The following is a 15,584-nucleotide window of genomic DNA, read 5'->3' on the forward strand; positions in this document are numbered from 1 at the left end:
GAGTTGGAGTTGATAATAATGATGATAATAACAGTGATGGTATTTAGGATAATAACAACAATTTTCTAATCAAAATATGAAACAAAAGCTTAAAAAAATATTGTATACTGACAAAATTAACACAGTTAACAGTAAAATGAAATTATATGTTAATAGCTGTAATAAAAAGATTATTAAGCAGGTTTTTAAATGTTTGCAACTGTAAAGACACACAAGAGAATGTTCTGATCATTGTGCGGAGCATGTCTTAGGTAAAATAAGATAACCTGAAACTAAAAATCTCAGATTAAGTGCTGGACTATTCTGATGCAGTAAGTCCTTAGGGTTACATGGAGTTAATTAAAATGAGCTTTTAAATAATGTCATATGTTAAAGATTTACAGTGTTGATGTTTTCTTAATAGCACTGTCTATATTCATTTTGACATTTACTGCAGTAAATCAGTAGAATTTTGTCACTTTATGTAAACAAGCATTACTGAGCGTGAACACTTTATCACTCATCTGACTTCATAGTGTTTAATTCATCCATCTTCACATATACAGTATGTCTTAATAGAAATCTTAGCAGAGGGGCCTATGCCACATGAGAAGGATTTTAATTGTGGGCCTGTAAGAGGTTTTATTAAAGTTCAAACCTATAACATATTAGAAAGGAAAACTACCATAAAGCTGTTCATGACAAACAATAAGTAATTTAAAGGATTACCTGTTTTCTATTTGTTTATTTCCATCTCCTCTAAAGAAATACCTGCTTGTGTCATTAATGATAATTGATATACATTATGTAAATTGATCTTTTGCTCCTCCACTCAGGAAAAATGATGACATTTTCGAGACAGAGTACAAAACAAAAAAAAAACGTCAGTCATTCATTTGATTAAAAGACAAATCTTTTAATTAAACAGACTTACATTTGTATTCTTTCATACTTCTGGTGGCTAAAGTATATATGTCACCAAAACCTGTAAGTGCACAACAGCAGTGCCCTGCCTGCAACCACAACCTTCTAGTTACTAATCCAGAGCTCTAACCACTCCTTAACGCAGCAAGTGCTGAAGTGAGACATACTGTCCACTACCTCCCCAGGAATTTGGGTGCAAGCTACTTTGGTGAAGAATGAGCTGCTTGCTGATCCAGATTAATACAGATCCCTCTATTGTGTATTAACCTTGTCAGGCAGGAGCACTGAAATGGAACTAAGTGGAATGGAAATGGGTATTTACTGCTCTCATCTTTTACTCAGCACTGTCAACCTTTCAGTATAATGGAAAACGTTCTTACTACTTTCCTTCTGCTATCAAACCCCAACAATCTGAATAGGTGAAAATAGTAGGGCACATATTTTATGCCATATTCATATCATCTTGGATACCAGGGACAGTTTATGATGCCATAAAGAATTTCAAAATTATATATAAATCCTTTTAACTGCTCAGTGTCACTCTGGTATTTCCAGCTTTGACTTTTGAGGTAGAGTTGTGGATGTAAAGTCACCTGCGCATCAGTTAAGGACTGATCTGTGTCGGAATGAGACAGCCACTGCTAGTTATTACTTATTCACTTCGCAGACACCTGTATCCTTATCAGTGTAACTTCACTGTAGCTTGATTGCATTCATTCCAGACAATTATGTGAGTGTTTGAACATCATAAGACTTTCCCAGCTAGTTCAAAACTGGTAGAGCTACTGTAGCTGGCCCTGTTACACATGTAGATTCTTGGCCTTCATTGCCTACAGTCACCTGCTATCAGTTAACATCCTAATGAACCGACCTCCAGTGTTGGCCAGGTAGCCATGATCCAGTATCAGTGCCAGCATACACACAAGCCCAGTCACTCACCAGTAGGGCTGGGCGATATGACCTCAAATCAATATCATGATAATTTCACACATTTACCTCGATAACTATAAATTAATGATAATTCTTTTGAAACCCTTGAAATTATATGATTACATTATATGCTGAATGACCATGTTTTAAATATGCGAAATTATTAAAGCTGCACACCCCTCATCTTATCTCAATGTCTTTCAAATAATTTAAGGACATAATTCATGGAAACACAAACAGTATAACTTTTAATGAACATTTTAACATTCCAAGACATGGTTGTGTTTCAAGTGATGAAACATGTTGGTCGTGTTACGTTTTTTACGGGCGCAGAAACAGTTTTTCAACAGAGTTTACGTCTGACTACTCTTTGTTCGGTATCCTGTTTGCTGAATCCAAAATATGACCAAACGATCGACACTGCATCTTTTTTAGATAGCAGCTCGTCTTCATTTGTACTTGAGTCATCCCTGCCTGACTGGGGTTCAGCATAAGCGCTCGTGTTGTCTCGTGCCCGGCACGCTTCTTTGTGTTTTGAATGAAGAACGAAGGTTGGACGAGGCAGAAGCATGTGACTGGATATGACAACTGGGTGTTGTAGTTTTTTAAGGGGACCGCTCATGAAAGCACACAGTGGGGAAAGCTTTTACCGAGCATACTGACATAAACAAAATTAGGTCGGTGAGAGATTCTTAACCTCGGTATCGGTAAATTTTCGGTATATCGCCCAGCCCTACTCACCAGGCTTTTCAGCCCCAGTGCCAGTGTTGCTTATGCTCCTCTCCTTTGGCGTGCATGCAGGTTCAATAAGAACGGCGTCGACCTGAACCGAAACTTCCCCGATGCCTTCCTGGAGGACAGGCGACCCCGGGAGCCGGAGGTGCAGGCAGTGATGAACTGGGTGCACTCGGAGCCATTCATTCTGTCGGCAAACCTGCATGGCGGAGCAGTGGTGGCCAGCTACCCCTACGATAACACTAACGGAGGTACTGGTTAAAATAGATCAAGACTCACACATCTGCCTAGGGGTGCAAGTTGCTGTGGAGGTACTAGCTAACACAGATCGAGACTTGATAGTCTGTCTAGGGGTACGAGCTGCACCAGAGGTACTGTTAGCACAGATCGAGACTCACTAGTCTGTCTAGGGGTACGAGCTGTACCAAGAGATACTGCTGACACAGATCGAGACTCGCTAGTCTGTCTAGGGCTACAAGCTGCACCAGAGGTACTGGCTAGCTCAGATCGAGACTCGCTAGTCTGTCTAGGAGTATGAGCTGCACCAGAGGTACTGGCTAGCTCAGATCGAAATTCGCTAGTCTGTATAGGGGTATGAGCTGCACCAGAGGTACTGGCTAGCTCAGATTGAGGCTCGCTAGTCTGTACAGGGGTATGAGCTGCACCAGAGGTACCGGCTAGCTCAGATCGAGACTCGCTAGTCTGTCTAGGGGTACGAGCTGCACCAGAGGTACTGGCTAGCTCAGATCGAGACTCGCTAGTCTGTCTAGGGGTACGAGCTGCACCAGAGGTACTGGCTAGCTCAGATCGAGACTTGCTAGTCTGTCTAGGGGTACGAGCTGCACCAGAGGTACTGGTTAGCACAGATTGAGACTCACTAGTCTGTCTAGGGTACGAGCTGCACTTGTTTTTGTTTGGATGTCTGACATTCTCTTCCACATTCAGAACACACAGCTTTGTGTGGTTATGTACTTCCCCTCAACCATTGATTCCCACCCCTGGCCCAGGGAGAGCCCTGCAGTGCCTCCGTTTCATTCCAGCTGACTCTTTGATCCGTTTGCTTGTTTAGAATTTTCTTGGAATATTCCTGCATACAGTTCTTGCTTTCCAAAGTGCCCAACATAGTGTTCCAGACTCGTACAGAACTTCATGCAGTGTCTCCTCAAATTGTTTTAGTTTTCCCCTTCAGTTCTGTCTAAACTGCTCTTAATGCATTATCAATGTCCTGTATCACTCCCACAGTGAACAATTGCTTGCATTAAAGCTAACACAGATAAATACAGGGATTTCTTAAACTCAGAAGTTGGTAAAATCGTAATACCAAGTATAAATCCCATTTAATGTTGTAAAACCTGAAAGCAAATCCAGAAGTATTTCTCAAATAGAAAATTTAAATCAATCAGCCTGCAATCAAGAAAACTTAAAGAGAGAGGGATCCCTCAGGACTAGTGCTGGGACCCACTGTACTGTTCTGTGCCAAGAGGTTTTATACAGATACACGGCAAATTTCTCAAGAGGGCATTAGATTATATGAGTCTCAATAAATATATTGGGATCCTCATCCAGAGGTATACCTAAGATCCTGGAGGTGGGGATGAAAATATTTTTTTTCAACAAAATTGTTTTACAATGGTGTTTTATTTTGTGATTTAAAAAAAGACTTACATGTATTGATGACATGACACCATCTAGCAGCAGCTCTTGACCTCCGTAGTGTTGATCAGGTACAGGTCTGCATCCCTATTTGAGCATAATTTACAAACACATTTGTATGAAACCCAACTACTGAAGGTGTTTCATATGTCACACCTTGTAAAAGAATGTGCAAGCTTTTTGTATTTGTACAATAGCATCAATTATATTTTTAGGTTTCATATATAAGAAAGTTTTGAGCATAAAAAAGGATGACCATAGCTTAATTTCTAGAATCAGGTTTCTGGAATTGGTAAACTATTAGACTTTGCTGACTGGTGTTGTAGACATGTTGTCATTCAAGAAAAGTTCTGAACCAGTTCAAGGCTGACGTTCTCTTTTGTTGACATTCAAATCAGGAGCTGAACTGCAGAAGGGGTTTAGTATATCGCCAGACAATGACATTTTTGTCCACCTTGCTAAAACCTACTCCTTTAACCACGCTTTGATGCACAAGGGCAACAACTGCGATCAGACGAAGGCTTTCAAAGACGGTATTACTAATGGATACTACTGGTACGCCTTACCAGGTCAGTGGCGATTTTCACATTTCAAAGTCTTCACAGAAACCAAGACAGGGAGGTACAGCATAAGCACCCTGATTTAGTACCCTGATCTTTGGATTTCTATGTAGTGTAAATATAAATTGGTTAAATATAGATTTAGATATAGTCAATGAGAGATGGTTTCATTTGATATGCATCAGATTCTATAATAAAAGACAGAAAGAAATAAGATAATAAAACATAGTCAAACAGTGGTTTACAGTATACTCAAAAACAAGGACAATGACCAATTCTCTTCTTGATTAATAATATCCAACTATCTTAGATGGTCCAGCCTTTAGATAAAAATTTCACTTTTTCTTTGTTGTCTCCTCTTATCCTCTTTTCTTTCTGGTATCGTCTGTTACCAGACTGGGATAGAAGATACACATTATCTTCTTCATTTCTACTCCTTCTGGGAATTCTTGTTCCTAGCAGCTGACAAAACAGTAATTAAGTGGAGACCAGGCTGCTTATTGAAAGTTGACACGCAAACTGTAATTTATCTAATTGCAGAGTCATGGGGTTGAATCCAGACTTGGTCCTCTTACATGGCACAGTTCTTATAGGTTGTCAAATAACCCATTTTGTGTAGAAACTGGTGAAGATATGTCTCAGTTTTCACCTGCTCTGCTCTCAAAGTCACCGCTATATCTCGCAGGTCCTTCTATGAGATTGCAAGGAATTATTTTATTTTTTGACCTGTACTCAAACACTTCTAAATGTTAATATATAAGCACAGATCTCAGGATGAGGTTAGAATGTAATGACAGTAAAGACAGACAGTTATTTTTATTTTATGTATAATATTTAACAATTGTTTTAAAACCAAATAAAACAAATAAAGTACACCAAAGACAAAAAAATGCCAAAACGTGAAGCTCAGAAGAAAGAACGCCCTTTTACAGTATATTGTATAGAATCTGAGTCAGCCAGTCAGACCTCCACAGGCCTGGGAGAGAGGACAGGAGGCTCTGTGACAGTGGCTGTGCATTTATCTTACAACACAGCCTTGATGTTGTTATTTGATGATATTTCTTACAGGGGGTATGCAGGATTACAACTACGTCTGGGGGCAGTGTCTGGAAATCACTCTGGAGGTATCATGTTGCAAATATCCCCCCATAACAGAACTCCCAGGACTCTGGGCAGCCAACAAACCTGCACTGCTGGCCTACATGCAACAGGTCCACCTGGGTGAGTGCGTGTTTCCGCAACCAGGCATAGATAGGGCACCAAAACCGCCATAAACCATGTGTTAATTCCTTGGCCTGACGTTTAGTTCTGGTTTTAAAGAGGAAACCGTCTTTTGGATGAGTACTGACCATGACTTTCTAAGCTGAAAGTACAACATGTAAGTCCTGGACAGCTTTCTGGCAGAAGTGGAACCTAGCCACGAATACCTTGTAGACTCTGACATGGGGTAGCCAATTCAAATGACCCCTTCAGTGTACAGACCTTCAGCAGACATTGTCAACAGCTCAGCCAGACTGGCCTGTGCATTAACTAATTAATAGTAATTACTAATGAATAGATGCTTACAAAGGCTCATGTGACGTGGTGATGAAAGAATAATATGCTAAAGATCCTCTTTGTCGTGTTTTAAATCAAACTCTCAACAGGTGTGAAGGGGCAGGTATTTGATTCCAATCGATCTCCAATACAAAATGCTTTGGTGGAAGTGGAAGGGAGGAACAACCTCTGCCCCTTCAAAACTGACAAGAATGGGGAGTACTACAGACTCCTCTTACCTGGGAATTACACACTGAAGGTAAGAAGACTACTACAGCAGGGAAGGATGCTGAGCTCAGATGAAAGCCATCGTCTGGACAGAGCGCAGGATGCACAAATGCAGCAGTCAGTCGTGGTGGTAGACCCCGATAAAACAAGAGGAGGAGAGTGCAGCAGTATTTGCCTCACTTATGGATAGTATATCTGTTAAAAGAGAAATCCCCGATCACTCTTTAGATGAAAGACAGGGAAATGAGACTCCGAAGGAGGGCTGAAGTGTGATTGGAAGCTCAATGCAGATACAATGTCAAAGCAGTTGTGCACCCTCTTGGGTGATGTCTGTCTGCTCCACTTGCATTGACTCATTGTATTTGAGTTTAACCACTAGAGAATACACAATAAGCCCACATTCAGCTGTGCGGATTTAAAAACATTCCAAAAAACATCGTCTACAGTACCAGAAGCCAAAAGAAAACACACAAATGACAGAATACCCGTTTAAACATTTATATCATTTCTGTGTAAAATCCATGAGTAAAAAAAAAACACTAACAACATCCACCACCACATAATTTCTAAAGCTTTGCATCCATCATCTCAAGGCCATTTGCACTGGAATTTTCCGTAACACCTCACTTGAACAGGAGGAAAACCACCGCCATAACTCTCTCATAAGCACCTTACAGCACAATAGAAAAATATGCATAATCCTTTACAAATGACATACAGGCTTACGCTTAATCATAATTCAGAACAAGAAATATTTTCATTTGAAATCTAGGAGCCAAACCTCAGGTAGTTAGAAGTCAGGTGAAAATGATGGAAGACACCATTAAAAACTTGAGATCTGACAAAGACTCTGACGTGCAGATATAGTAGTCCTGGTATGTTCATTTGAAATTCTATTTTACTATGTTTTTTATATATGTTGTTTTATTGTGTTGTATTTATGTCATTTTTTTAGTCTTATACAAGAAACAAAAACATTATCAAGTTTTCCACTCCCTTGTTCAGGCAATAGATTGTAACAGGCTTTTTTTTTTCATGGTGACTGTTTCAGTCCACATCAATTTAACTAACACAAACACAATCACAAAATTGTATAAGCTAAATTGTGCCTTAGAATACAATTTTGCAAAAATGGTTTTGAGGAAAAATACAAACATGCATTTCTCCTCATGCATTTTATAGAAATAAGAGGTTCTATCAAGGTGACACAATAGGAGTCAATATTACATAAAGTTCAAGAATGGTGATATTGGTGACATTACACCTGTAAACCTTCTCAGTGCAAACAGAAGACTTATAGGAGCTCTGTGTAGTGGAATACTCTGTCAACTGACTTTTTAAGAAAAGAAGCCCAAACCTGCTAAACTAGTTAAATGTTTCCAATACTGACATACTCACATCAACAGGTTTTCAGCTCAGTCTTCCAGAGAGTTCTAAATGTTTCCTACTGCCTTTTTGAGAGAAAGAGCACAGAACTCATGAGATCATCATTTGGTTTCTTCCTTCTATATGTGGAAGAACTGGATCCTTAAGGACAGCTCATATTTACTACTATAGAAAAGTTATCTATTTAAGGGCTTTTTTACAAAGCAGACGAGTGTGTTACATATCGTTATGGTGCTCAGGCAGATTCAAGGCAGCAGCAGAACAAGTGGTTTGTTCGTCTGACCCATGTCAGAGTGTACTGCAAATTAACCACATGTTTTTGTTTTGTGAAGTACAGAGGAGTGTATATTCAGCATGTGAAAGAGGGTAAGAATTACCAATACCTGAAGACTGTTTATTTGCTTTGTATTATTACACTATGATAACCACGTTTAATGGATTAATATCAGCATGTACAATACATGCCACTCACATTGCTGTATAGGCTACTGCAGCCTTATTTCTCCGCACAATTAACAACATGAACTGAAAAGACAGAAAAGAGAATTTCTTTAAATAATTCTATATAGAACAGAAGCACCATTTAAAGATTGGTGCATTTACAATATTTTTACTAGTTCAAACAATATGAGGACTAGTGTTATGATTAAATGACTGAAAAATAGATGGGAAAAAAAGACAAATGTCTTTAAAAAAAACATCTACCAGAATTCTGTAATAGCTATGAGGTACAATATACAGTATACTGTACATATGTGCTTGTTGTATTCCTACATATGTTATGAAATCAAAGCTTAAATGGAACATGTCCAATACATAACAAAGCCAATTTCATTTAACTAAATAAACAATTGCCTTGCCTGCTCCACTTTATTTACTATTAAAATAAGCAAAGCAGAGCATAATTATAAACAGTCTTGAAGTGGTCGCCTTAGTGTGCTGAAAACATTCACTTATGTGACCTACAGTGTAAATAACAGAAACAATGCAGATATTGTCTAGCTCTTCTGACCTTTTTTTTCCTACATTGAGCCTGAGTTTTTATTGGGGACTGTGAGGCCCAGCTGTTAAGCAAAATATTTTGTAAATCAGGGGCAGTCAAACACTAGACATTCCAGTATCCCAAACATTCTTCTAGGCTGTAACTACAAATAATTGAACAAATATTGATGTTCGGAATTAAAGAGTTGCACCAAATAGCTCCATGGAAACAGATGAGAAGTGGAACATCGTTGTAAATAAATTAACCTTTTTTCATTCATGTGCTTTTCGCTATAAGGATGTAAGCATGAAACAAAGTTCTGTTTTAGGTTGAACTGTGCTTTTACCACTGCTGAATATCAGCTACAGGTTCTCCAGTCCGGAGTGTGGATGCGGTTATTTTTAGAAGACAGAAAAGATTTTTAAGAAAAAAAACTTTTGATAGATGAACTCCAGATGTCAATTAGTTTGCCTGTTTAAAGTTTAGCTAATAAACACATTTAATAGTCATGAGATGTTTAGTTTATTAGTATAATCGAAGACAGAGACTGCAGCTGTAGGACAAAAACAAAGATGTGACTGAATTAAAAGGGGTTCTGTCCTCATGTGTAGCTGCTGAGAGTTTCTAATGCCCCAGCAGTAAGAAAACCTGAGACTGGCTGTACTTAACTTCAGGGTCTTCAGCAGTACCGTTTATATGTTCTTGATTAGACGTTTTCTGTGTTTTGCCACTTGCATAGTGTTTAATTTCTTTACTTTTTCCTAGTAAGTTAGGATGTGAATGTTTAGGATCGTCTGGAAAAAGTGTAATTGCACTATTTACACCACACGTAGTATTTTATTGAGACTAATCCTACATTTCATTTTGTAATTTATAAGTTTAACATGACTCTTTGACATGAGTATAATATAAATGGAGTACAAGTGGAAAGTGCAGATGACTGGAACCCTGGCAGACACTTCACAAGAAGCACATTCTTGTGTTTCACATTGGGCTTTCATTGTGAACTACATCCACTGGGCCACTAACAGACAGACCTGCTCAATAATCCTGACTACGCCAGACACTACTGTCTTCAGTTCTGGTTTGGATCATTTTGCTACAATATTACGCAAGAGATCATCCTGAATTTGCAATATTTTTATGTTTTGAATTATTCAGTCTTTTAGATGGTTGTAGTCATCCTTATTTGTGTCATCCTAATCCATCCCCAAGTGCTGTAACTCTGAAAAATGAAATTACGTTTTGGGGACACTGGAACTGGAATTAAGAATATATTCTCTGGATCTAAACTAGAAACTCCGAGTGGTGTTGGAAGATTATGCCTCTGTTTAGTTCATGTTAGTGCTGCACAGGAGCATGTTTGGTATTTTGTATATTGTTTCTTTGCACTTAATTAACAGTTTTATCAGAATTTTGTAATTAGTTATTCATGTATGTGGATACAATTAAGGATTATAACTACTGCAATCCCCTAGTTTACCTCTCCAATATTACAAATATTGACTTACTTCTGCAAATAATATCAAATGAAGCATGGGTCAAATGTCATTGAAGGAAGAATTTAAAATAAATCTTGAGTTATTAAATCATACGCTCTGCACAGTTGAACAATATACACATGGGCATACTTTTTCACCAGTGCTAAACAGTAGTCAGAACTTAAGAAAAAACAATGAAAAAAGCTTTGCAAATTAGTGAACTTCAGTATAGTCTGTTTATATTGAATTAATGTTCTACTTAACCTACAATAATACCGTTTTGCAATGTGACTGAGGGCTTTGGGGATTCACTGCTCCACACCCTCACCCTTACAGCTGCATCACTCAGTAGTCCTCACGCAGCCATAACAAATACCAGTACTTAAAGAAAACAAACTCCAGGAGTTCATTTCTCCTGTGTGGAAGAGTTCCCCTTTTCAATTTACACAGTGAAATAAGCCAAGATAAAAGGGGTTTTTGTGTCCCATAAAAGAAACTGAATGTTTCTTTTTCTTCACTATGTCATGTACTTACCCATGTGCCTTGAATTCATGAAGTATTTTTCTTTTCTGTTTTCTAAGTAAGTGTACTTTTCTGACCCCAAAGTTTCAAGTCAGGCAGTTTGAAAAATTAACAAGCATGACATCAGTTAGGTTTCTTTCATAATCCTAATTTTGGCTTGCTCATTTATTAAATTCTGTTTCACATCACAATTTCTTTGGACACTGAATTGGTCTTGCTAAATTTCAGTTACAAAAGGATGATATCCCAACAGGATTCTAGACAAATTCTGTGGAACATTTTCAATTAGATTTCAGTTCTGCTATTGCAGCTATCTTAATTGTGCTTGACGGTTCAGTTAAGTCCCTAAAAAGAACAGGAAATACTTGACTAAACTCTTACTTTCTTACTTTCAGGTCACCGTACCCGGCCAGGAGCCCATAAAGACGACGTTACACATCCCAGACGGGCCTGAGAAATTCTCGGCCCTGAGATATGATTTCATCGCTCCACGGCCTGTAGTCAGCACTGACCCCTCTGACCCCACGACAGCATGCACCTCCCGCATACGGAGGCTCCCTGACCGCGGCAGAGCTGCCGCGGGGCTGCACTCCGGCGGCCTCTTCTTGCTCATACCGGCGCTCTGCAGACTGCTGCTGTGAGACACGCCCTGTTATCACGGTCTCCCCCGGGCTTCACTTTATCCCAGACCCTCCCACGTGCAGGAAACACCTGCAGCACTCACCCGACCTATGGGTCCTTTTTGTAAGTTTGGATACTCTTAATTCACGCAGGTATAGGGTGCTAAAAGACTTCACTGTGGGAGCACGTCTTTAAAGTAACAGCCTAGGATCCACAGGAGCTGGACATCAAACCCCAACAACAGCACGAGTGTTAAGAGAGTTACCGGTCAGAACAGACTGAAAAAGCTGCAGTAATATTCAGCTACTGCTTCTGACAACCTGCTCTTTGGAAACGTATTTCACCCCAAATCAAGTATAGTTTTCTAACAGGGCTTAATGGCTTCAGGCTACAGCACTCTCCATGATGCGAGTGTGTGCGGTGCTATTCTTTTTTTCCCCCTGTGATCCTGGCTGTAGAAAATGCTGTGTTCAGCTAATTATTGCCACCAGTTGAAAAGGGCACTGAGGGCACTGGAGGACTACAGAAATACACAATAAAACACAGCGCAGATCCTTTGAGAACCTTGAAAAGTACAAATCTGAAACATCCCGCCAATATGCAATGAACATACATAGGAATCAAGCAGGTTGCTTTCCAGTCATATTTATTTTAGTAGACACTATTAGAGACCTTCACTCTCGTATGCCAATGTGACTCGCAATTGGATATTTTAAATTAGACTTGTGTCACTTGAATCCCTGGTAATTCAGTGCTGAATTACTCAAGAATGCTGGATTGAGAGCATGTTACCCCATGGTTAAGAATTTGTTAGTAAGCTGTTCCACCTACTGCTATTAATTACAATTATTTACAGTTTACTTCCTGTTTTGCTTAAATTTTGTCTAAAGATAAATTAACTAATAGCATTAGCCTCACAATAAAATCTATGAATAGTTTATAATAAGATTATGAAAATGATTTTTGTGAAAAGAAATAAATATCAAATGGAATAATATTTAGTCCAGGTCTGGTTATAACATGGAGGCCAAACTGCAAATAGTCACCCCGCAGGACTAAGCGGAAAAAAACAGTAGGTCCTTTTTGAAAAAAAAGGAAAACAAATTCCTGAAGTGCTTTGAATTTTAAAATCACAAACGTGGATCTCAGATTAAAATGCAATGCATGCCCCACAATATCTACAAGGTAAAGGCTCAGTGATGTGATAAGTATGGTAAGGTTTTCATCTGCAATACCTTAAGACTAAAAATAAGGTCTGTACTGATGTGTGGCACTTTACTAGCACTGTATGCAGTGCATTACGTTTTGAAATGAAATGAGTCCCTTAACAGTGGTGTAGTGGTCAGCATTGCTGCCTCGCAACACTGGATGTGGGGTGCCGTCTGTGTGGTGTTGCTATGTTCTCCTGGTGTTCATGTGGGTTTCCTCCTACAGTCCAGAAGTGGTTTGAAATTGGATGGCTGTCTTAAATCAAGATTCTTTGTGAAATGAAAGCCTTTTATATACCTGTTGTTCACATATGGATACAGTAAGAATGATGTATTCTCTTACATTAAGTATTAATTCTAAAAAACATGTAAAAGTGATCTAAATGTTATTCATCTAAAATGCTGTGTAAAGATGACCAAATAATGCATCTTAATCATATCTGCCTTCATGTATTAAATATTTTGTAACCAACAAATTTCCATACGTCATCACAGATTGTGGTGTTACAAACACATAAGTACCAAAAAGTGTAACATTCCCATGTGACTGGAACACAGGTTCCCTCACCTCAGTTTAATTCCAGTACACACCAAATGTTGGTACAAAATTACAGAATCTTAAATGGTCAGTTTTCTCTTTGCCAAAGAATTTGTACAGGTTTAGCCAGCAATGGGTGTGTACTTGGCTTTTCTGGGTCAAGAACCGTTGCTGACTGACTCCTAAGGTTTCTGGATTAGTGCAGAACAGGAGCTTCAGACTGTCTGAATCCTGATCAGTGTGCACACAGAGTGCACCACTGGTAGTTTACCCATGTGCAGATAATTTTCCTCACTGTGGTACATGAACAGCAGTACAGTAAATCTACTGAAAAATCCATTAGATAATCATTAAACAATTTATAGGATTATCATCAGATATTCACAAAAACAAAAGGCCTGAGTAAATTATTTCAAAGTTCCTTTATGGTAAAATAATTTGCTAAAGAACAGAATGATTCTTAAAACCATAAAATATGTAAGAATTTGGGGTGGTACCAGTTGGCAAATGACTTGATAATTCCTTGGGCATACTGTATATAGCGCTTTTTAACTCAAAAGATTAATCAATCTCTGTAGTGTTGCAGCCACCAGGGTGATTATATGCCAACAGCCCCACTACTCAGCTAATAAGGTGAGAACCTGCTTCATCAACTGAATTAAGAGGGAACTTTGGAAAAGCAAGACTGGACAAACCCAGAGTAGAATTGAGCCAGGACACCTATTTTTTCTAAAAGTGCAAAGGACCAAGGAGTCAGGAGCTGGGGTAATGTCTAATCTGGAAGACAGCGCCACCTACAGCATAGTGCCACTATACTGGGGGAAACTGAGAATGGTGGCCCAGAGGAAAGAGCACCACCTATTGGTCGAACAGCACCAGCAGCAGTTCAGCTGTTGCAGTTGACTTGATTTAAGTTTTTAAAAGTTTTTCATTCATTTATATGTAATGTTTCATTGTGATCATTTAAAGATAGATAGATATATATATAGTTTATATATGCAGAATGACTGGGAACATACCAGGTTTGCAGGCTTGATTCATTATGAACCATATTGAGGCCCTGATCAACTACTTTGTTACAATCTCAGCATAATGAATGTAAGAAAACAAGGGTGAAGAACAGTTTGTTATCAGGAGCTACCTTTTAAAAAAAGAGGCAATTAAGCCAAAATAATACTAGTAAACTCTTATTGGATGATTTGTTACATGTCTTTTAAAGTTAGACGATAACTCACATATCAATCAGGGGCTACAGTTAATAGTCTATACAAATATAGGGGTATTATTTTGTTTTTGAATATTTTAAAATTAATACACACCTGTTAGCAACACATGATAAAGACTAAAATGTGGGTGACATTACAGCCACATAGCAAAAATGTAAATCAACCGAGGGTCAATAAAAGCAACACATGAGAATTACTGAAAAGCACAGTTTTTTGCTTTCAAGTCATGTCTTTTCTGTGGAAAGCCTGTTGGAGAGCAGGATTATCCCCTGCGTGTGCTGTAATGCAGTGATTATGGCAAGATAACAGTCGTATGATTTGTAAAGCATACACATGTATTGTCTTTAAACATACCCAGATCTAAATCCAAGGACTGCAATGTAGACGATAAGAACATAAGAACAGCTACCAAGGAGAGGAGGTCAATCAGCCCATCTGGGTAGAAAGCTAATTGATCCATAAACCTCATCTGCCATTTATTGCAAGTAGCCAGGGAATCGGTTTCAATAAAACAGCGAGTTCCATTCTCCCACAACTCTCTGGGTAAAGTAGTGCCTTTCTGTTCTCAGTTTCAAAAGCACTAACGTTAATTTTTCACAGTTCATTCTGAAAATGATCATGAGTAAATTTTTATTACCCATAACATATTTAGCCTATTAAATTAGGAGTTAAAAATACAAGCATTATGAAACGTTGGCTGGTAGTTTACGAGTTTCTGAAATAAGCTAGTCACTAAGTTTAATGTAATAAAGCAGTTGTTTTTGGCAATTTATTATTCAGTTCACAGGCATTTTTACTTTCAATTTAAGCATATTAATCAGTTTTATTTTGTAGTGTTTGTCACTGTCACCGTATCTGTCAATATTTAACATTTGTTTTTTGTCACATTCACCAACGAAAAAAGCAAGAGCACTCTATAAATAGCACACCGAGAAAGACACGTGCAAACAGTGCTCTACCAGCTGTATTTTTTATGACTCTACCTCGCCATGTCCTCAGATTGTAAAAGTTCCCAATGTGCCTTGAGAACAGCATTAAACTGTTCAGAACAGAATAAACTCAGCTCTGGCTTCAA

The 15,584-nt window shown here is 38.5% G+C and overlaps 1 protein-coding gene across 1 annotated transcript in view; it reads left to right on the forward strand.

Moving 5' to 3' along the window:
* cpm (carboxypeptidase M) overlaps positions 1–15,584 on the forward strand; it is a 42,123-nt gene extending 26,539 nt beyond the window's left edge. Inside the window, exons 5-9 of the mRNA XM_088924277.1 lie at positions 2,635–2,819; positions 4,620–4,790; positions 5,850–6,002; positions 6,428–6,576; positions 11,312–15,584. Of these exons, the coding sequence (XP_088780403.1) occupies positions 2,635–2,819; positions 4,620–4,790; positions 5,850–6,002; positions 6,428–6,576; positions 11,312–11,557 (904 nt within the window). The 3' untranslated portion in view covers positions 11,558–15,584. The remainder of the gene's footprint in view (positions 1–2,634; positions 2,820–4,619; positions 4,791–5,849; positions 6,003–6,427; positions 6,577–11,311) is intronic.

Source organism: Atractosteus spatula, chromosome 8 (assembly GCF_055471065.1).
Source record: "Atractosteus spatula isolate fAtrSpa1 chromosome 8, fAtrSpa1.hap1, whole genome shotgun sequence".
Lineage (NCBI taxonomy): Eukaryota > Metazoa > Chordata > Actinopteri > Semionotiformes > Lepisosteidae > Atractosteus > Atractosteus spatula.